General features: G+C 36.3%; 1 protein-coding gene and 1 long non-coding RNA gene across 3 annotated transcripts; both read right to left on the reverse strand.

Moving 5' to 3' along the window:
- Window positions 1-2,939: 2,939 nt before the first annotated feature.
- On the reverse strand, window positions 2,940-9,448 carry LOC112175125 (transcription factor bHLH120). 2 transcript variants are annotated; one of them, XM_040512220.1, is made up of 4 exons: window positions 8,959-9,448; window positions 8,493-8,843; window positions 8,313-8,397; window positions 2,940-3,245 (listed from the first exon to the last, which is right to left on the reverse strand). In XM_040512220.1, the coding sequence occupies exons 1-3, from the start codon at window positions 9,391-9,393 to the stop codon at window positions 8,314-8,316; spliced, it is 870 nt and encodes a 289-aa protein (XP_040368154.1). In that variant the 5' UTR covers window positions 9,394-9,448; the 3' UTR covers window positions 2,940-3,245; window position 8,313. The 2 variants fall into 2 exon arrangements, with proteins under 2 accessions (XP_040368154.1, XP_024168554.1); XM_024312786.2 differs by lacking the exon at window positions 2,940-3,245 and having other exon boundaries at window positions 8,077-8,397.
- A 3,385-nt stretch (window positions 9,449-12,833) lies between these two features.
- On the reverse strand, window positions 12,834-14,397 carry LOC121050727. Its single transcript, XR_005803678.1, has 2 exons — window positions 14,067-14,397; window positions 12,834-13,250 (listed from the first exon to the last, which is right to left on the reverse strand). It is a non-coding gene; the product is annotated as an uncharacterized LOC121050727 (long non-coding RNA).
- Between the last annotated feature and the right edge of the window lie 586 nt (window positions 14,398-14,983).

Below are 14,983 nucleotides of genomic sequence, written 5' to 3' on the forward strand. Positions count from 1 at the left end.
TGTCTCAAGTACACTCACCTTTTAGAAAATCTATGCACAATTATTTTAACAAAAATCAAGAAATCTCGAAGCAGACATAAAATAGAACTAACTAGGGCTCTAATTTTTGTGACTCAAAAATATTTAAACAGTACTATGGGTCATAGTGACCCAATCTATCCAACCCCATAGCAAAAGGCTAATCTAGCTCACTTGAAACCCTAGATCAGTGAGCCCAAAACTAGGCACATAGAGCAGTTCAAGGCCCAAGAGGCCCATCTACTGCATCCTTCGACTTGAGCAGGGAGCTTTGCCTTGCCGCCACACTAGCCCAGAATCCTGCAGGATCAGAAAGCTCAATCCAGGAATCTTGCCGCCTAGCCTCCCATCCAGAGGCACGTGACCCATCCACTGGTATCACTCACTGCCACCAAAACAGAGACAAAATCCAAGGTACCCCCGATCGGATCTGAACAATAAACCTGAGTAGCACTACCGTGCCATCATCGAGTCCCCATCACACATCGCCCAACACAAGCACCAAAGTTGAAGGTGAGAAGACTCCCACCTTCGCAACCAAGCTGATCACCATAAGAGGTTTCGGTCCACCCAGAAGACGAGCCCAATTTAAAACTGACATCATGAGGCACCATCAACACCAATCGCCATCGCCGCCAAATAGGGGAGAAGAAAGAGAGGCTCTGCCACCCTTCCAAATCCAATTTACCGAGCCATTGCGTAGCTGAGAATCCTCTTTGTGGAGAGTCAAGGAGTTTGCAGCACTGCCACCGCCAATCAAGGCTGATTGCAGCCTTAGGGTTGCTCTCGAGAGAAGAGAGAGCATTTTTGTCATATGAATAACTTTTTCATTATCACAATTAATTCTTTTACTTTTCTTTAACCGTGAGGTATAGAAATATATAAGTTGGTAATTGGTGTATAAATATAAGGGGGTGTTGGGTCGTACATTTTTTAATGAAAATATGAATTAGTTGTCTCACTATATAAGTCCTAGAAACAATATTATAAAAGGAATGAAACTAAGCTAGAAGTGTGTGTGTCTCTATATATATCATTACAATTGATTAATTAGATAACAGCAGAGAAAAGGGTATCAATTATGATTCCCTCCACCTTATCCATAATCTTCTAGTTACTGAGAGTATCTTGATCATGGAAAGAGATACTATAGCTAGAAACCTCAAAAGCTTTTGAATGAATAAAATTAGAATGTGAGAACTTGAAACTAAACCAATAAGAAGGAATAATCAAGGATTACAATTCAAGTTGTTTCCTGTTGTTTCTAGCTGCCCGTTGGACAAACAATAGCAATCACAACTAATAAAGTGGGGATACATACAGCGCAGCCGGCAGGCAGGAATTTGTTATGTTATAAGTTGAGAGAACAAGTGCATATGTGAAACTAGGATGAGATATCTTATAGGAAATTAGGGTTGAGGGGTCTATTGCTCCCACTATGTTGTACCCGTTTTAAATTGTTTCCCAACTCCTTAAGAAGACTACGCCTGATAACTTCCTCGCTAGCTAGGCTAGCTGATAGAAATCAACTCATCGATCAAATTGGCAATTTTGATTCATTTACTGTAAATGCAGTTCAAGTTAGAGTAAAAGTTCTCGATCTGGTACTGAACCCTGGGGTTTATTATCTGCATGCGAAGCTATCTAATTAAGAATTAAAGTTCTCCATCTCTGACTGCATGTGCTTTCAATAGAATTAGAAGTGCATATACATACTGGATAAGTATTGGTTATGATGCGGCCATGACATTATTCGATCGAGATCAGGGAATGTTATTATTTGCAGCCTGAACTATGATCATATACCAGCAGATTGCAGCAATTTTCTTTTGCTCCCTTCACATATTGCCGCAGAACAATGAAGGAAAATGTTCATAACCATGAAATAGTTACATAATCAAAGTGAATCTGAACTGTTTGAGTGGATTGGCTGCTAATCAAAACTAATTATACATGATATATATAGAAAATAAGCAAAATTAAGCATGAGAACTAGTTTACTGTAAATTACATATGAATCTGGAAACATGCACGAGATGTTTCTCACATGATGCATGTACAAGCTTGGTTTATGTTTGGTGATATCAATGAACAGATTCGAGTAAAAGAGAAATTGGAGGGCAGATTAGACCGAAGTCACAAATGCGGGATTCAGAGGTGCTATAGAGATTAAGAGGTGCATAATGAAATTGGCATTAGGTTATATATGCTGAAAACTAATACAGCATAGTAGATTTGAAAGGGATAACATCATCGAATGTCATTTTGTTAACCTTACAGCTGATCAAGAGCTCACCATTCTAGTCAATGATCCGATTACTTATTAGTCTACATACAATCTAGCACAAATAAACTATATCACTGGCTTCTTTTGGTTTCCTCAATTGAATGTTAATCCAGTTCCTCAACCCTTGATTACACTCTCTCATTAAGATATTCTCCCTTGCTTTATATATCTAGCTATATATTAAAGTCATCAAATGAAGAGTTCAAACATTCATATAATTTTTTGTCACTCCAGGTACCTGAGAATATTGATAGGAAGCTAGGTCAGACTCTAGCTCCATCATCTGACATTACAGTGGAAGTTTATTATAGCACCAATTATTTTTAAGCACATACGTACATTAAACATTAAAACAGAAATTATATAAGATTCAGACCAAAAAGAAAAAGATATAAGTGATCGATCATAAATGGTACTTTTTTGTGATTAATTATATGTGGAGCTGCATTATGACACCAACATATCGGTATAGATCTAGTCTACTAGTCTAGTATTGATCAACTATCAGGCAAGTATGAAAGATTATCTTCTTGTTCAACAGAGATAAAATCATCTGATTATTTCAACATTATTAATGAGGTTGTTAAGCTTAGTACAGATCATATATTATCAGTTCATGAACTGGCAAAGAAGGAACTAGTTAGAAATTAAAGTTAACCAAGTATCAGAAGAAACAACAAATACATGTACAAGTTAAGGGGGAAATTAACCAAGGCCAACCTGCATGAGAGTAATACTTCTTCACGTACATTTGATAATGGAGCTTTACACAAGAGGTAGCATTGATTAATGATATAGAGGTAATTGAATACTACTCCTTGTGCCCTCTTCGATCTCTTTGTTGGCGACTTAGCTACTCCATAGTTGAAGCTTCTTGAGCTTAGGTGTTGGTGATGCTATGTATTGTATATGATAAGTAAGTATTCTTCTTCTTCGATCTCTATTTGAATCAAGAAGAAAGTTAATAGGTTTGGGTGTATTAAGGATTTGGGTAGAGAGAGTTATTCATAAACTATGGTTGTATGTTTCTCTAAATTGATCATAGTGGAATATCTTGCCGGGTCCGAAAGTGGATGTAGCTCAATCACACCGATTGAGTGAACCACTTTAAATCTTAGTATTCTTTGTGATTTGTTTATTGGTTACTTTCTTTTGCTTTGTTCGTTACTTTAGAATTCATATCAATACTTGTTTGTTACGCTTCCACACGTACAACAAACTAGTATCAAAGCTCCAATTTTGATTTTGGGAGTTGAGTATTGATTGCATTCAATGGGTGATAATAAAAAGAAAAGTTCAGGTTCATCTTCGACTACTAGGCCATCAATTGGCAATGCCAAATTTGAAGTTGAGAAGTTCAATGGAACAAACAATTTTGGCATGTGGCAGTGTGAGATGATGGATGTCTTGTGTCAACAAGAATTGGATATAGCTCTTGAAGACAAACCAGAAGATATGAGTGAGAAGGAGTGGAAGCAGATTAATAATTGGGCTTCAAATTGTGTCTTGCAAAGGATAAGAAGTTCTTTATCATGAAGGAAACTTCGGCAATAGAGTTGTGGAAGAAATTGGAAGACCAATATATGATCAAGAGTGCTGAAAACCGGTTTCACTTGAAGATGCGACTTTTCTGATTCAATTATCAACAAGCTATTTCTATGTCTGAACACATTAGTGATTTCAATAAGATACTTGCATATTTGGCTAATTTAGATGTGTAAATTAATGATGAGGATAAAGCTTTGTGCTTGCTAAATTATCTTCCTGATGAGTGTGAGTATTTGATTATAACTTTGTTGCATGGAAAAGATTTTGTGAAATTTGATGATGTGTGTAATTCATTGATAAATAATGAGTGTCGAAAGAAAGAGAAGTAATTGCAAAAAGTGACAGATGAAGCACTTGTAGCAAGAGGAAGATCTAATGATAGAAAATTTGGTGGAAAAAGAGGTAATTCTCGTTCCAAGTCAAGGGGCATATTTCCTGCAAAAGGTAAGTGTGCCTTTTGTCACCAAAAGGGGCATTGGCAGAAACATTGTCCCAAGTTGAAGACTAGAGACAAGAAGGGTTCTGAAGTGGATGTTGTAAAATCTGAAGATGATGATGACTTTGGTTTCGCATTGAGTTGTTCATCTACCTTTGATGATTTTGAAGATGATAGGATTGATTTTGCTTTAGCAAGCTCATCCGCACTTGATTATTTTAAGAAATGGACTTTGGATTCGGGTTGTACACACCACATATGTCCTAACAAGGAATGGTTAACTACTTTAAGAGAAGTAAATGGTGGAGTAGTTTTGATAGGAGATGATAGTCCTTGCAGAATTAGAGTGATTGGTACAATTCATCTCAAAATGCATGATAGGGTTGTTAGAGAATTGAAAAATGTTCGGTATGTTCTAAACTTGAAGAAAAATCTTATCTCTTTGGAAACTTTAGAATCAAAGGGTCTCACAATTACATTGAAGGATACAGTTGCTAGAGTTGTCTCCAGTTCACTTGTGATGATGAGAGGTACTAGAGATAGAAACTTGTATTTTCTACAAGGGAGTATAGTGACAAGTGAAACATCAATTTTTGAGACTACTGATGACGCATATACTACCAGATTATGGCATATGCTTCTTGGACATGCTGGTGAGAAAGCAATGCATGGATTAGTAAAGCAAGGTTTGTTAAAGGGTATAAAGACTTGCAAATTGAAATTTTGTGAACATTGTGTATTAGGAAAGCAGACTAGAGTGAAGTTTGGTACTGCAACTCATGAGACTAAAGGCGCTCTATATTATGTTCACACAGATGTGTGGGGACCTACCAAGACCTACCAAAACTGCATCTTTGGGAGTTAAGCACCACTATGTCTCTTTTGTGGATGATTTCTCTTGAAGAGTATGGGTGTATACCATGAAGCATAAAGATGAAGTCTTAGATATATTTGTAAAGTGGAAGAAGATAATTGAGACTCAGAACGGTTCAAAAATTAAGAGGCTTATATTAGATAATGGTGGTGAATACAAGTTTGATCCATTCTTGAAGTTATGTTAAGATGAGGGCATTGTGAGACACTTCACAATTAGAGAGACACCACAACAGAATGGGGCGGCAGAGTGCATGAATCATACTTTATTGGAGAAAGTTCGGTATATGTTGTCTAATGCTGGATTAGGCAAAGAGTTTTGGGCTGAGGCAGTTACATATGCAGGCCATCTCATCAATAGGTTGCATACTGCTACAAATGAGAGAAAATCACCCATAGAGGTATGGTGTGGAAAACCTGCTACTGATTATCATTACTTACATAATTTTGGTTATCCTGCTTATTTTCATGTCAGGGAAAGCAAGCTTGACCCGAGAGCCAAGAAAGCTATTTTCTTGGGATTTAATGATGGTGTGAAGGGATTTAGGATTTTGTGTCCTGATATGAGGAAAGTTATTGTAAGCAGAGATGTAACATCTGATGAGGTTATTATGGTTAATCAAATTGAGCAAACCGATTCTCAAAAACAGGAGATGACCATAGAGAGTTTGAAGTAGGTGGAGTTCAAAGAAAAAGTTGACGAAACTCTGATTGATCCAGGAAGTCCTACAGTTGAGTCAGATGATTCAATAAATGAAGATTCAAGTATTGAAGTAGAGGCTCAAGCTCAAGAGTCTCCATAGCAACATGGACCTATTGCACTTAGAAAAGGACAAAGAAATGCTACAAAACCAGCTTGGCTAAATGATATGGTAACTTATGCACTTTCAATTACTGAAGAAGAAATTTCTGCTACTTATGAAGAAGTTGTGATACATGCAGATAGTGTAGAGTGGGAAAAAGCAATGGTTGAGGAGATGAAGTCTCTTCACAATAACAAGACTTGGGAGTTGGTCCAGTTACCACATGAGAAGAGAGCAATTGGCTGCAAATGGGTGTTTGCTAAAAAGGAAGGATCTCGGTACAAGGCTAGATTGGTAGCTAAAGGCTATGCACAAAAGGAAGGAATAGACTACAATGAGGTATTTTCTCCAGTTGTGAAGCATTCTTCTATTCGTATTCTATTAGCCTTGGTTGCACAGTTTGATCTTGAGTTAACACAGCTTGATATCAAATCTGCATTTTTACATGATGAACTGAAAGAACAGATCTATATGACTATCCAGATGGTTTCAAAGTTGCTGGTAAGGAAAAATTGGTTTGCGAACTGCATAAATCATTGTATGGTTTGAAACATTCCCCAAGACAGTGGTATAAAGGGTTTGATAAATTTATGTTTGGTCAGAAGTAAATTAGGAGTCTTTATGATCCATGTGTTTACTTTCGCAAGCTACATGATGGGACCTTCATTTATTTGCTCTTATATGTTGATGATATGCTAATTGCATCTAAGAGCAAGGTGGAGATTGAAAAATTAAAATCACAGTTGAGTGGTGAATTTGAAATGAATGACATGGGAGAAGCTAAGAAGATTTTGGGCATGGAAATTGAAAGAGATAGATCGAAAGGCAAGGTTTGTTTGTCACACAAACAATATTTGAAGAAAATATTACAGCGGTTTGGCATGGTTAATAAATCTAAACTTGCAATTACACCTCTTACCTCTCATTTCAAGCTTAAATCTACTATATATGTCTCCTAGCACTGATGATGATATGCAATATATGGCTAAAGTTCCTTATGCTAGTGCTGTTGGTAGCTTGATGTACTGTATGGTGTGTACTAGACCTGATATTTCACAGGCTTTAAGTGTGGTGAGCAGATATATGCATATCCCAGGTAAAGGCCATTGACAAGCAGTGAAATGAATTATACGGTATATTCTTCGTACTGCGGATCTTGAAATTGTGTTTCAGCAGGATAAGACGAGTCAGTGTGTTATTGGATATGTGGATTCTAATTTCGCAGGTGATATGGATAAGTGTCGATCTACTACAACTTATGTGTTTACTCTTGCTAATGGAGCGGTGAGTTGGAAGTCGAACTTGCAATCTGCTATTGCTTTGTCGACTACAGAAGCTGAATACATGATGGTAACAGAGGGTGCAAAATAAGCAAATTGGCTTCGTGATTTGCTTAAGGACTTGGGGATAATTCAAGATTATGTAGATCTCTATTGTGAAAATCAGGGTGCTATTCATTTAGCAGAGAACCAGGTTACTCATGCTCGCACTAAACATATCAACGTCAAATTTCACAAGATTCATCAATTGGTGGAGGATGGTGATATAGAGCTCCTGAAAGTTGGAACTGAAGAAAACCTTACTGATATGTTGACTAACCCAGTTCCATTGAGCAAGTTCAAGCATTACTTGAACTTGATTGGTGGTCGTAGCGTTTGATTTACCCTACGGGATGTCGGAGAGGCAAATTGGTATATGATATTCTACTTGTGATCTTATTGTATCAAGTGAAGCCAAGGTGGAGATTGTTAATGTTGGCTTCCACTTGATGGGCTTGGCCCAAGTGATATGCCTTTAGGAAGACTATGCATGTGATCGAGTGCATATGCTAGGTTAATAGCACAATTGTAGAGATATATATATATATATATATATATATACACACACAATTGTGCTATGAGAAGTAAGTATATTTTTCTTCTTCTCTATTTGAATCAAGAAGAGATCGGAATTAATAGGTTTGGGTGTATTGGGGATTTGGGTAGAGAGAGTTGTCTATAAACTCTAATTGTATGTTTATCTAAATTGATCATACTGGAATATCTTGCTGGTTCCGAAAGTGGATGCAGCTCAATCACACCGATTGAGTGAACCACTATAAATCTTGGAGTTCTTTGTGGTTTGTTTATTGATTGCTTTCTTTTACTTTGTTTGTTACTCTAGAATTCATATCAATACCTTATTTGTTACGCTTCCGCACAACAACTTTTGCAAATCATATTCAACCGCACATGATCAAACATCGAAGAACTAACCCTCCTGGATATATACAAACATGCATAGCACACCAAACTTGGACAAAGGATAAAAAGGACTGTAATTAATAATATTCCTTGCGATCGAGCACCTTATTTGAAGCCAGGCTCAGAAGTGCATTTTTTTATCAATCTGTTTTGGAGCTCAGGAATATCAATGCCTCCCCCATCACTCACCTATTGATGACAGTTCAAACATGTAAGTGCCGCAGAATCAGAAAAAGAAAAAAGGTAGCAAAAGTGCTAAAGGTATATTAATTTGATTACAGTACCTCAGATTCAAGGGTATAAAGCAACCGTTGATTTCTTTTGGCCGAGTTGCAGCTCACTATACTAAGTCCTTCTGCAACCAGTATGTCAATCACTCTTGAAAGAGGAAGCCCTTGTTTCAATGGAGTATTCACAGCTACCTCCACTCCTATACAAGCTGGTCTGACCAATATGACAGAATCCTCCATTAGTGATGAACACTGCGAATTTTCCACTACTGCAGTACTAGAGCCTGAAATATTGTGTTGTTTTTTCAATTCATCCCTCTTTTTTTGCTGCTCCTCGATATTCTTTTGTATATGTTTTATGTAATTAGCGGCCTGGTGCACATGATCCGATATAGACCTCTTTCCCTGAAGCCAAAACAAGAATAAGATTTTTTTTTGCTGTCAAACTGTAAAACTCGATTAAAGAAAAATCATGCTTGATCAATGTAGAATATTAGCAAGAGATCAGAAAAGGGCATACCTTGAGATATTCAAGAGGGAGATGAGATCGTAGATTGGCATAAAGGGTGGCCATTTCTTGTCTTCGTTGCCGTTCTATTTCTCTGTGCATGATCTTCTTTACCTTCTTGCTCTCCTTTGGGTTTTGATCAGCATCTATCTCACCAAAAGTGATGGATGCTTTTCGCTTCGGCTGGCTAAAGCTCATGAAACGATCATAGTTATGAGGATCTTCCTTTTGATTAGGAGGAGGATTCAGTGGGTGCGGGAGTGGGTGTGCATGATTCTCTCTGATTTTGTGTTCTACACAGGGAACACGAGAGATCCGCAACAGCTCACCGTCATGGTCTAAAGCTTGGTCAAATTGAAATATATTGGAGGGAATAAAATCCATGTTTGAAGCTCCAAATCCTAATCTTCTTCTCTTTCGATCATGTAATCTGTATCCAGCTTGCATGTGCTTTACACCTCCTCTATCTCTCTTAATTTAAATGCGAAATGTTCTTAGAAGATGAAATCGAACTAGCAAGGGTCTCAACTCCCAATGATTAATCAATTTATTAATTGCACTGGCATCGTGATATAAGGAGTGACCTCACATTTAATCCCATCCGAGACTGTACATCTGGAGACTAATTAAAGAAATGCCTCACTACTTCCACATGTGAGAATTGCTGAGAGAGACATGGGTTTACCGTTTACCATATAGTGATCCCAAATAACAAAATTAATAATCATTGTCGGTGACTGTTATTCTCACCTTAACTTCATTACTTTTTAGTTTTTTTTAGTTTATGTAATATAAAAATTTACTTTTAAAATTTTTGAAATTCTGTGAGATAATAATTTTAGAATAGCGCGCGAATGATAGACTAAACATGAAAATAATTATTAGGACAGTTTTAAATTAGTAAATATAATAAGGGCTTATTAATGACTTTCAAATTATCTTATTTTTTTAAATAAAGTAATAGAGATTCATTCAATTTCAAAATAGAAGCAACACTATAATATATAAATTTTAAACACCCTTATTAACTAACCATTAATTTAAAGACATCTTTGAGTCTTTATTATAAAATACTCATCGTCCCTAATTATCAATATTAATTATGGACGACAATGTTGATTGGAAGGTGTGATCGATCCGCTGATGAGGTCAATGGAGATCTTTATGTTTTGATTCTATGATTGACACAATCTCTGAAAATAACTGGTGAACTAGCCAGATCACTAAATGGATATGAAGTCTTTTGATATAATCATTTGTGCATAAGAAACACTAGTGGTTTATATTTGGGGAAACCCAACACGTACTCCAATAGTATCATTCTTTTAATAACAAGTGTTAATTCTTACTCTTTAAAGTACGTTACCAATTTAGCTCCAAGAAAAGAAACAGAGTAAATCTGTCATCAAAAAAAAAAAAAAACAGAGTAAATCATTAAGGGGTTCATCCCCTACTAATTATGACAATAATTTTTGCCATGCATGCCATGAGCTCTTTTCTATGTTTCTTGTATTGACACAACACTAACAATATTAATATTATTTTGTGGGGAATAGGATTAGGTGTTGATCATGAAGGCAGGGGTCCCTGGTGATAAATCATTGATGAGAGAAACCGAGTATCCGTATTATAATCGAATCGATATTCTGAGTCCAACTTCCCACTTAGTAGGACAGTCTTTTAATGCAATGTGCAGTTTTATAATATGATTGAGAGGATTAGGGACAACATTTCATTGCTAATATGGGATTTTTCTTTGTTTTACAGTTTTAGGTAGTGTTTGTTTCACTTGTACCCGTCCTTATTTTCTATAATAGTCCTGGACTCCTATAATCTGGTCTATGCTATACTAAGCCATGATTCAAGTTTGTTCTTGCGTGGGACAAAGGTTGTTGTACTATCGAGAAACTCATCAAAACTCTAACCTTCAATTCTAAGTACAAAGATGGGACTCCGTATTAACTACTAGACCTGTGGAAATGTAACAATCAAACAATGCAATCACAAATCCATCTATAAACTCTTCTTAAAATGAAAAATCCCAAGAAGGCAAGAACTAGTAACATTCATTCCACACTAGATTGCTGAAAGTTACAGCACACAGAACATAGCTTGTAAAGTTCGAATTTTTGGCATTGTCAATTGAGATTCCAATGCTCAGTAATGCCATTATAACCAAATGTTTCAAATTGGGTGAAGTTCTATTTATTTAAGAACAACATTTTGAAAACGAAGAGGAAACCTTTTCTCTGTTTTCAAAGTTCACTCAGCAACCCAAACACCTTACATGGCAATGCTTGACTTATCATACTCATTTATCAGCACAAAAAATGCATCATACCCATTTTGAATCTCGCAATCTTTGTACTCCCCCAGAAAATTTCATCCCTCAAGAACATGTTAATCACTGTCGAATGACACATTGACGCAAAACTTCAATCTTTGGGTGGCTCAGATGAAGATTCGAAAATACAATTAAAAGTTTGTCGGATGCTCTTGGATCAGAGAGATGATTTTATAATTAGAGAGCTGTGAAACCAAAGGATTCATCACCGTTCGATTTTTCGAGGATGGTGAAGAGGCCATTGGCGGTGGGAGCTGGGTCTGCTTGGGTGTGGGAGTAGCGGAGCCACCGTGGGGGTTTGGGAATGAAGTAATAGATGGGGCGAACTGAAGGGAAGAGCAGAACCACAATCCCATGGTTTTTGGTGTCTCTATGGCAGCTGGTGTTAGAGTATTTTTGGGATTGTGGAGTCTCATTTAAAAGAGTCCATGTTGTTTCCAAACTTGGAATAAGTTGTTCTACATTAGATAAGACAGTCCAGTCTCATCCTATCCCTCGTAACGTGCCCTTACTCTTATCGCTTTAGTTCTATCACGCACTCTAACCTTGAAAGTACACTTTCATCATTTTGATCCTCAATTTAACTATCAATAGATTACATGACATACATTTCTTCGAATTCATTAATCTAGTTGAGATATATGCACCAATGTGCTGGCCAATTTCTATTGGAGGAGTCATCTTCAGTTCTTAACACATTTTGGACTCTAATGTGACTTTTTTGTCCATGTCAAAAGATAGTACTTGTACAGAATTTTGATTTACTCATCTAATTGATGTCGATCACATCATTTGTTAATTATTGAACTGTTTGTATAGAAATTGAAACTAAATTCTAAATTATTGACGGAGAGAAATGATAGTTGAATTTGATATCGACATTGGTCACATCACATGTGGTATCTGAAAATTATGAGCACCAGTTTTTTTATTGATTTGCTTCTTAAATTTATGAAAATGAGATTTGTGCAAGCTTTTAGGTTACGTTTGGTATAGCTGTTCTTTGAGGAAAAGCTGGTTTTTACTTATTTCTGAGAATAAGTAGCTGAAAAGCAAAGTAGTTGAGTGTTTGGTAAACTGGCTTTTTATAAGTGTTTTCAGTAGCAAAAGCAGTGGCAAAGTGTTTGGTAAACTCAAACTGGCTTGTGCTTTTTGTTTGTGGAATGACCAAATTGGACATGAGATTATTTTGTCTTAATTGTTTGGTAATACATTGTTGTTCAAATGCTTGTGTTATTATTTTTAATCTTTATTATGTCCTTATTAATTTTTGTCAACTTTCAATTTTTATAAATCATGGTGACCATATTATTAATATTGGCCAATTTTAAAATAACTTTTACAAATATATTAGTAATATTAATAACAATTGATTTCTGGTTCGTATCAAGTAATCACAAAAAATATCATAACATATTCAAATGTTCACAAATTCTAACACTTTTTTAAGGCAAATTGTAAATCTCAAACAAATGTATGCTAATTCAAAATATTTGCTTCATCCAAAATGTGAAGATAGCAAGTTTTGAGGAAACAAAATCCAAAAACAAAAATTAGCAGGTGATTTCTATGTACTATATATGATATGATTTCTTTACTTGGTACAGATTTATTTTCAATGAATATATATTTACAGTTTTGCTCCATCCAATTATCCCCACAGTAGCAAATGATTTCAGTCAGACTAAGGACAACAGTGAGATGGAAATGCATTTAAAAGAACTCATCAAGATATGAAGATAGCAAGTTCTGAAGGTAAAAAAAAAAAGGCATGTGATTTCTTTAGCTTCTCTCCATTTCTCCTCCAGAACAAAGTATGTGTGTTCAGCTTCTGCAGTTTCATAGATGACATCTCAATTGCTTAATGTCTGACTGTTTGATTGGTTTTTGCATGAACATCTTAGCTCCTTCCTCCAAGCATCTTAACTTCTACTTGGCCAGAAACAGCTAACTTCTACTGCTGCTTTTTCATTACCCACAAATTTCTCAGAAATCATTGTAACTGATAGTTGAATGCAAAGGTAAAGCACGAAATTAACAAATAATATTCCACATTAAACAAAGATTTTGTCACAGATTTGAACAGTAAAAATGTGTATATCAAGAAGTGCAACCATGTCCCACGTTGAATAAAGATGAATGAATGAATATGATAAGAACTTCCATAAGTTGTCTATTTTATATGTCCATTCAATCATTCATCATCTGCATTTTCTTCATCACTACAGCTTCCATGAACAAGATACCAGAAAACAACTCTTCCATGAACAAGATATCAGATAACAACTCAAATGTATACTGAACCAGGTTAGATATCACATTACAATAATTGCAATATTTCCTATATGAAAAAGATGCCACCCCTGCAATATTGTTCACAGAACCACACAACATAAGACAACCCCAATAAAAAAAATGAAGTAGCAAGAAAGAAACCTAATACAAAGTCATCAAGCTCTGCACAAAGTTTCCATGAATAACTTACAATTTGTTTCACTCCTAATCCAGCTTAAAGATTCCATAACAATCGAAACTATATTCACACATAATCATCAACCCAGATCAAGATATCAAACTATATATATTCACACATAATCATCAACCCAGATCAAGATATCAAACTATAGTCACACTCCTCACTCTTAACAGCAACCCAGAACAACCCACATCAAGATACACTCAGAAAGCCCAGATCAAGATACAGTCACCAAGATTCAGGACAGAGAGAAATGAAATCAAACCCCAAGAAATCAAAATCATAAACAATACTCCTTACCAAACTCGAGGTGTCCACCAGGGAGAGCAAAGGTGGAGGCGCCGATAAATGCACGATCTCGTCCTAAGAGCACTGAGAGAGAGAGAGAGAAGGTGGAGGCGCCGATGAATGCACGATCTCGTCCTAACTCGTCCTAAGAGCACTGAGAGAGAGAGAGAGAGAGAGAGAGAAGAGGTTGGTCTGTAATTCCTTGAAGTTCATGAGGGTACCCAATAGTATTTCAAAAAATTCATTAAACCATCGCTAGAGTAGTGCGCGGCTTCTGGCTTCTAAAAGCCGGGGTGAGGCAGCTTCAGCTTTTTGACGAAAAAAGCCGCAGCTTCTGGAGAAAGCCGACAATAAGCCGGGTTACCAAACACAATCAAGTCCTGTGCTTATAAGTAGGGGAGCTAAAAAGCCCCCCCAAACGCAGCCTCAGTGAGTTGGCCATTCGTGTGCATGCGCAATTGATTAAGATAATAATCATACTGGCTTTGTCGCTTTGTGTCTACATTCTACAAATAAAGATTCTTACTTAAGGAGCAACAAACATCATTTACAAATGACCGAGCACATAAACATCTCCAAAGTAAAACATATGAGGATATAGACGGTCATAAAACATATGAGGAATTTCTGTACATCCCATGTATAAGTATGACCCATATGTGAAGGGATGCATGTTTCCAATAATAGTCTTTCTTTTTAGATATATATTTAGCTTTGTTTGGTGAATGTTTTGTACGTTCTTGAAGCTTATTAAGGGTTTCTCTCTAGTATATTGAGACATCGTTGAGTTGACGTACATCAGTTAGTCACCATTAAATTCCACATATGTAGTTCTATCCATAAAGGCGTCATCATTAAAACCTTAACGGTATGCAATTTACAATATTCTCAACTTATATATTGATCATGACTTACGTGAATTTTTAAAC

Source organism: Rosa chinensis, chromosome 7, assembly GCF_002994745.2.
Source record: "Rosa chinensis cultivar Old Blush chromosome 7, RchiOBHm-V2, whole genome shotgun sequence".
In the NCBI taxonomy this organism is placed as follows: Eukaryota; Viridiplantae; Streptophyta; class Magnoliopsida; order Rosales; family Rosaceae; genus Rosa; species Rosa chinensis.

What these genes read in the sequence shown, in the direction of transcription:
- LOC112175125 (XM_040512220.1), bottom strand. Translation starts at nt 9,393, where the DNA reads ATGCAAGCTGGATACAGATTACATGATCGAAAGAGAAGAAGATTAGGA. An exon ending in TCCCTCTTGAATATCTCAAG is followed by an intron (nt 8,844 to 8,958) that starts GTATGCCCTTTT and finishes TTTTGGCTTCAG; the next exon opens with GGAAAGAGGTCTATATCGGA. An exon ending in TTTATACCCTTGAATCTGAG is followed by an intron (nt 8,398 to 8,492) that starts GTACTGTAATCA and finishes TGTCATCAATAG; the next exon opens with GTGAGTGATGGGGGAGGCAT.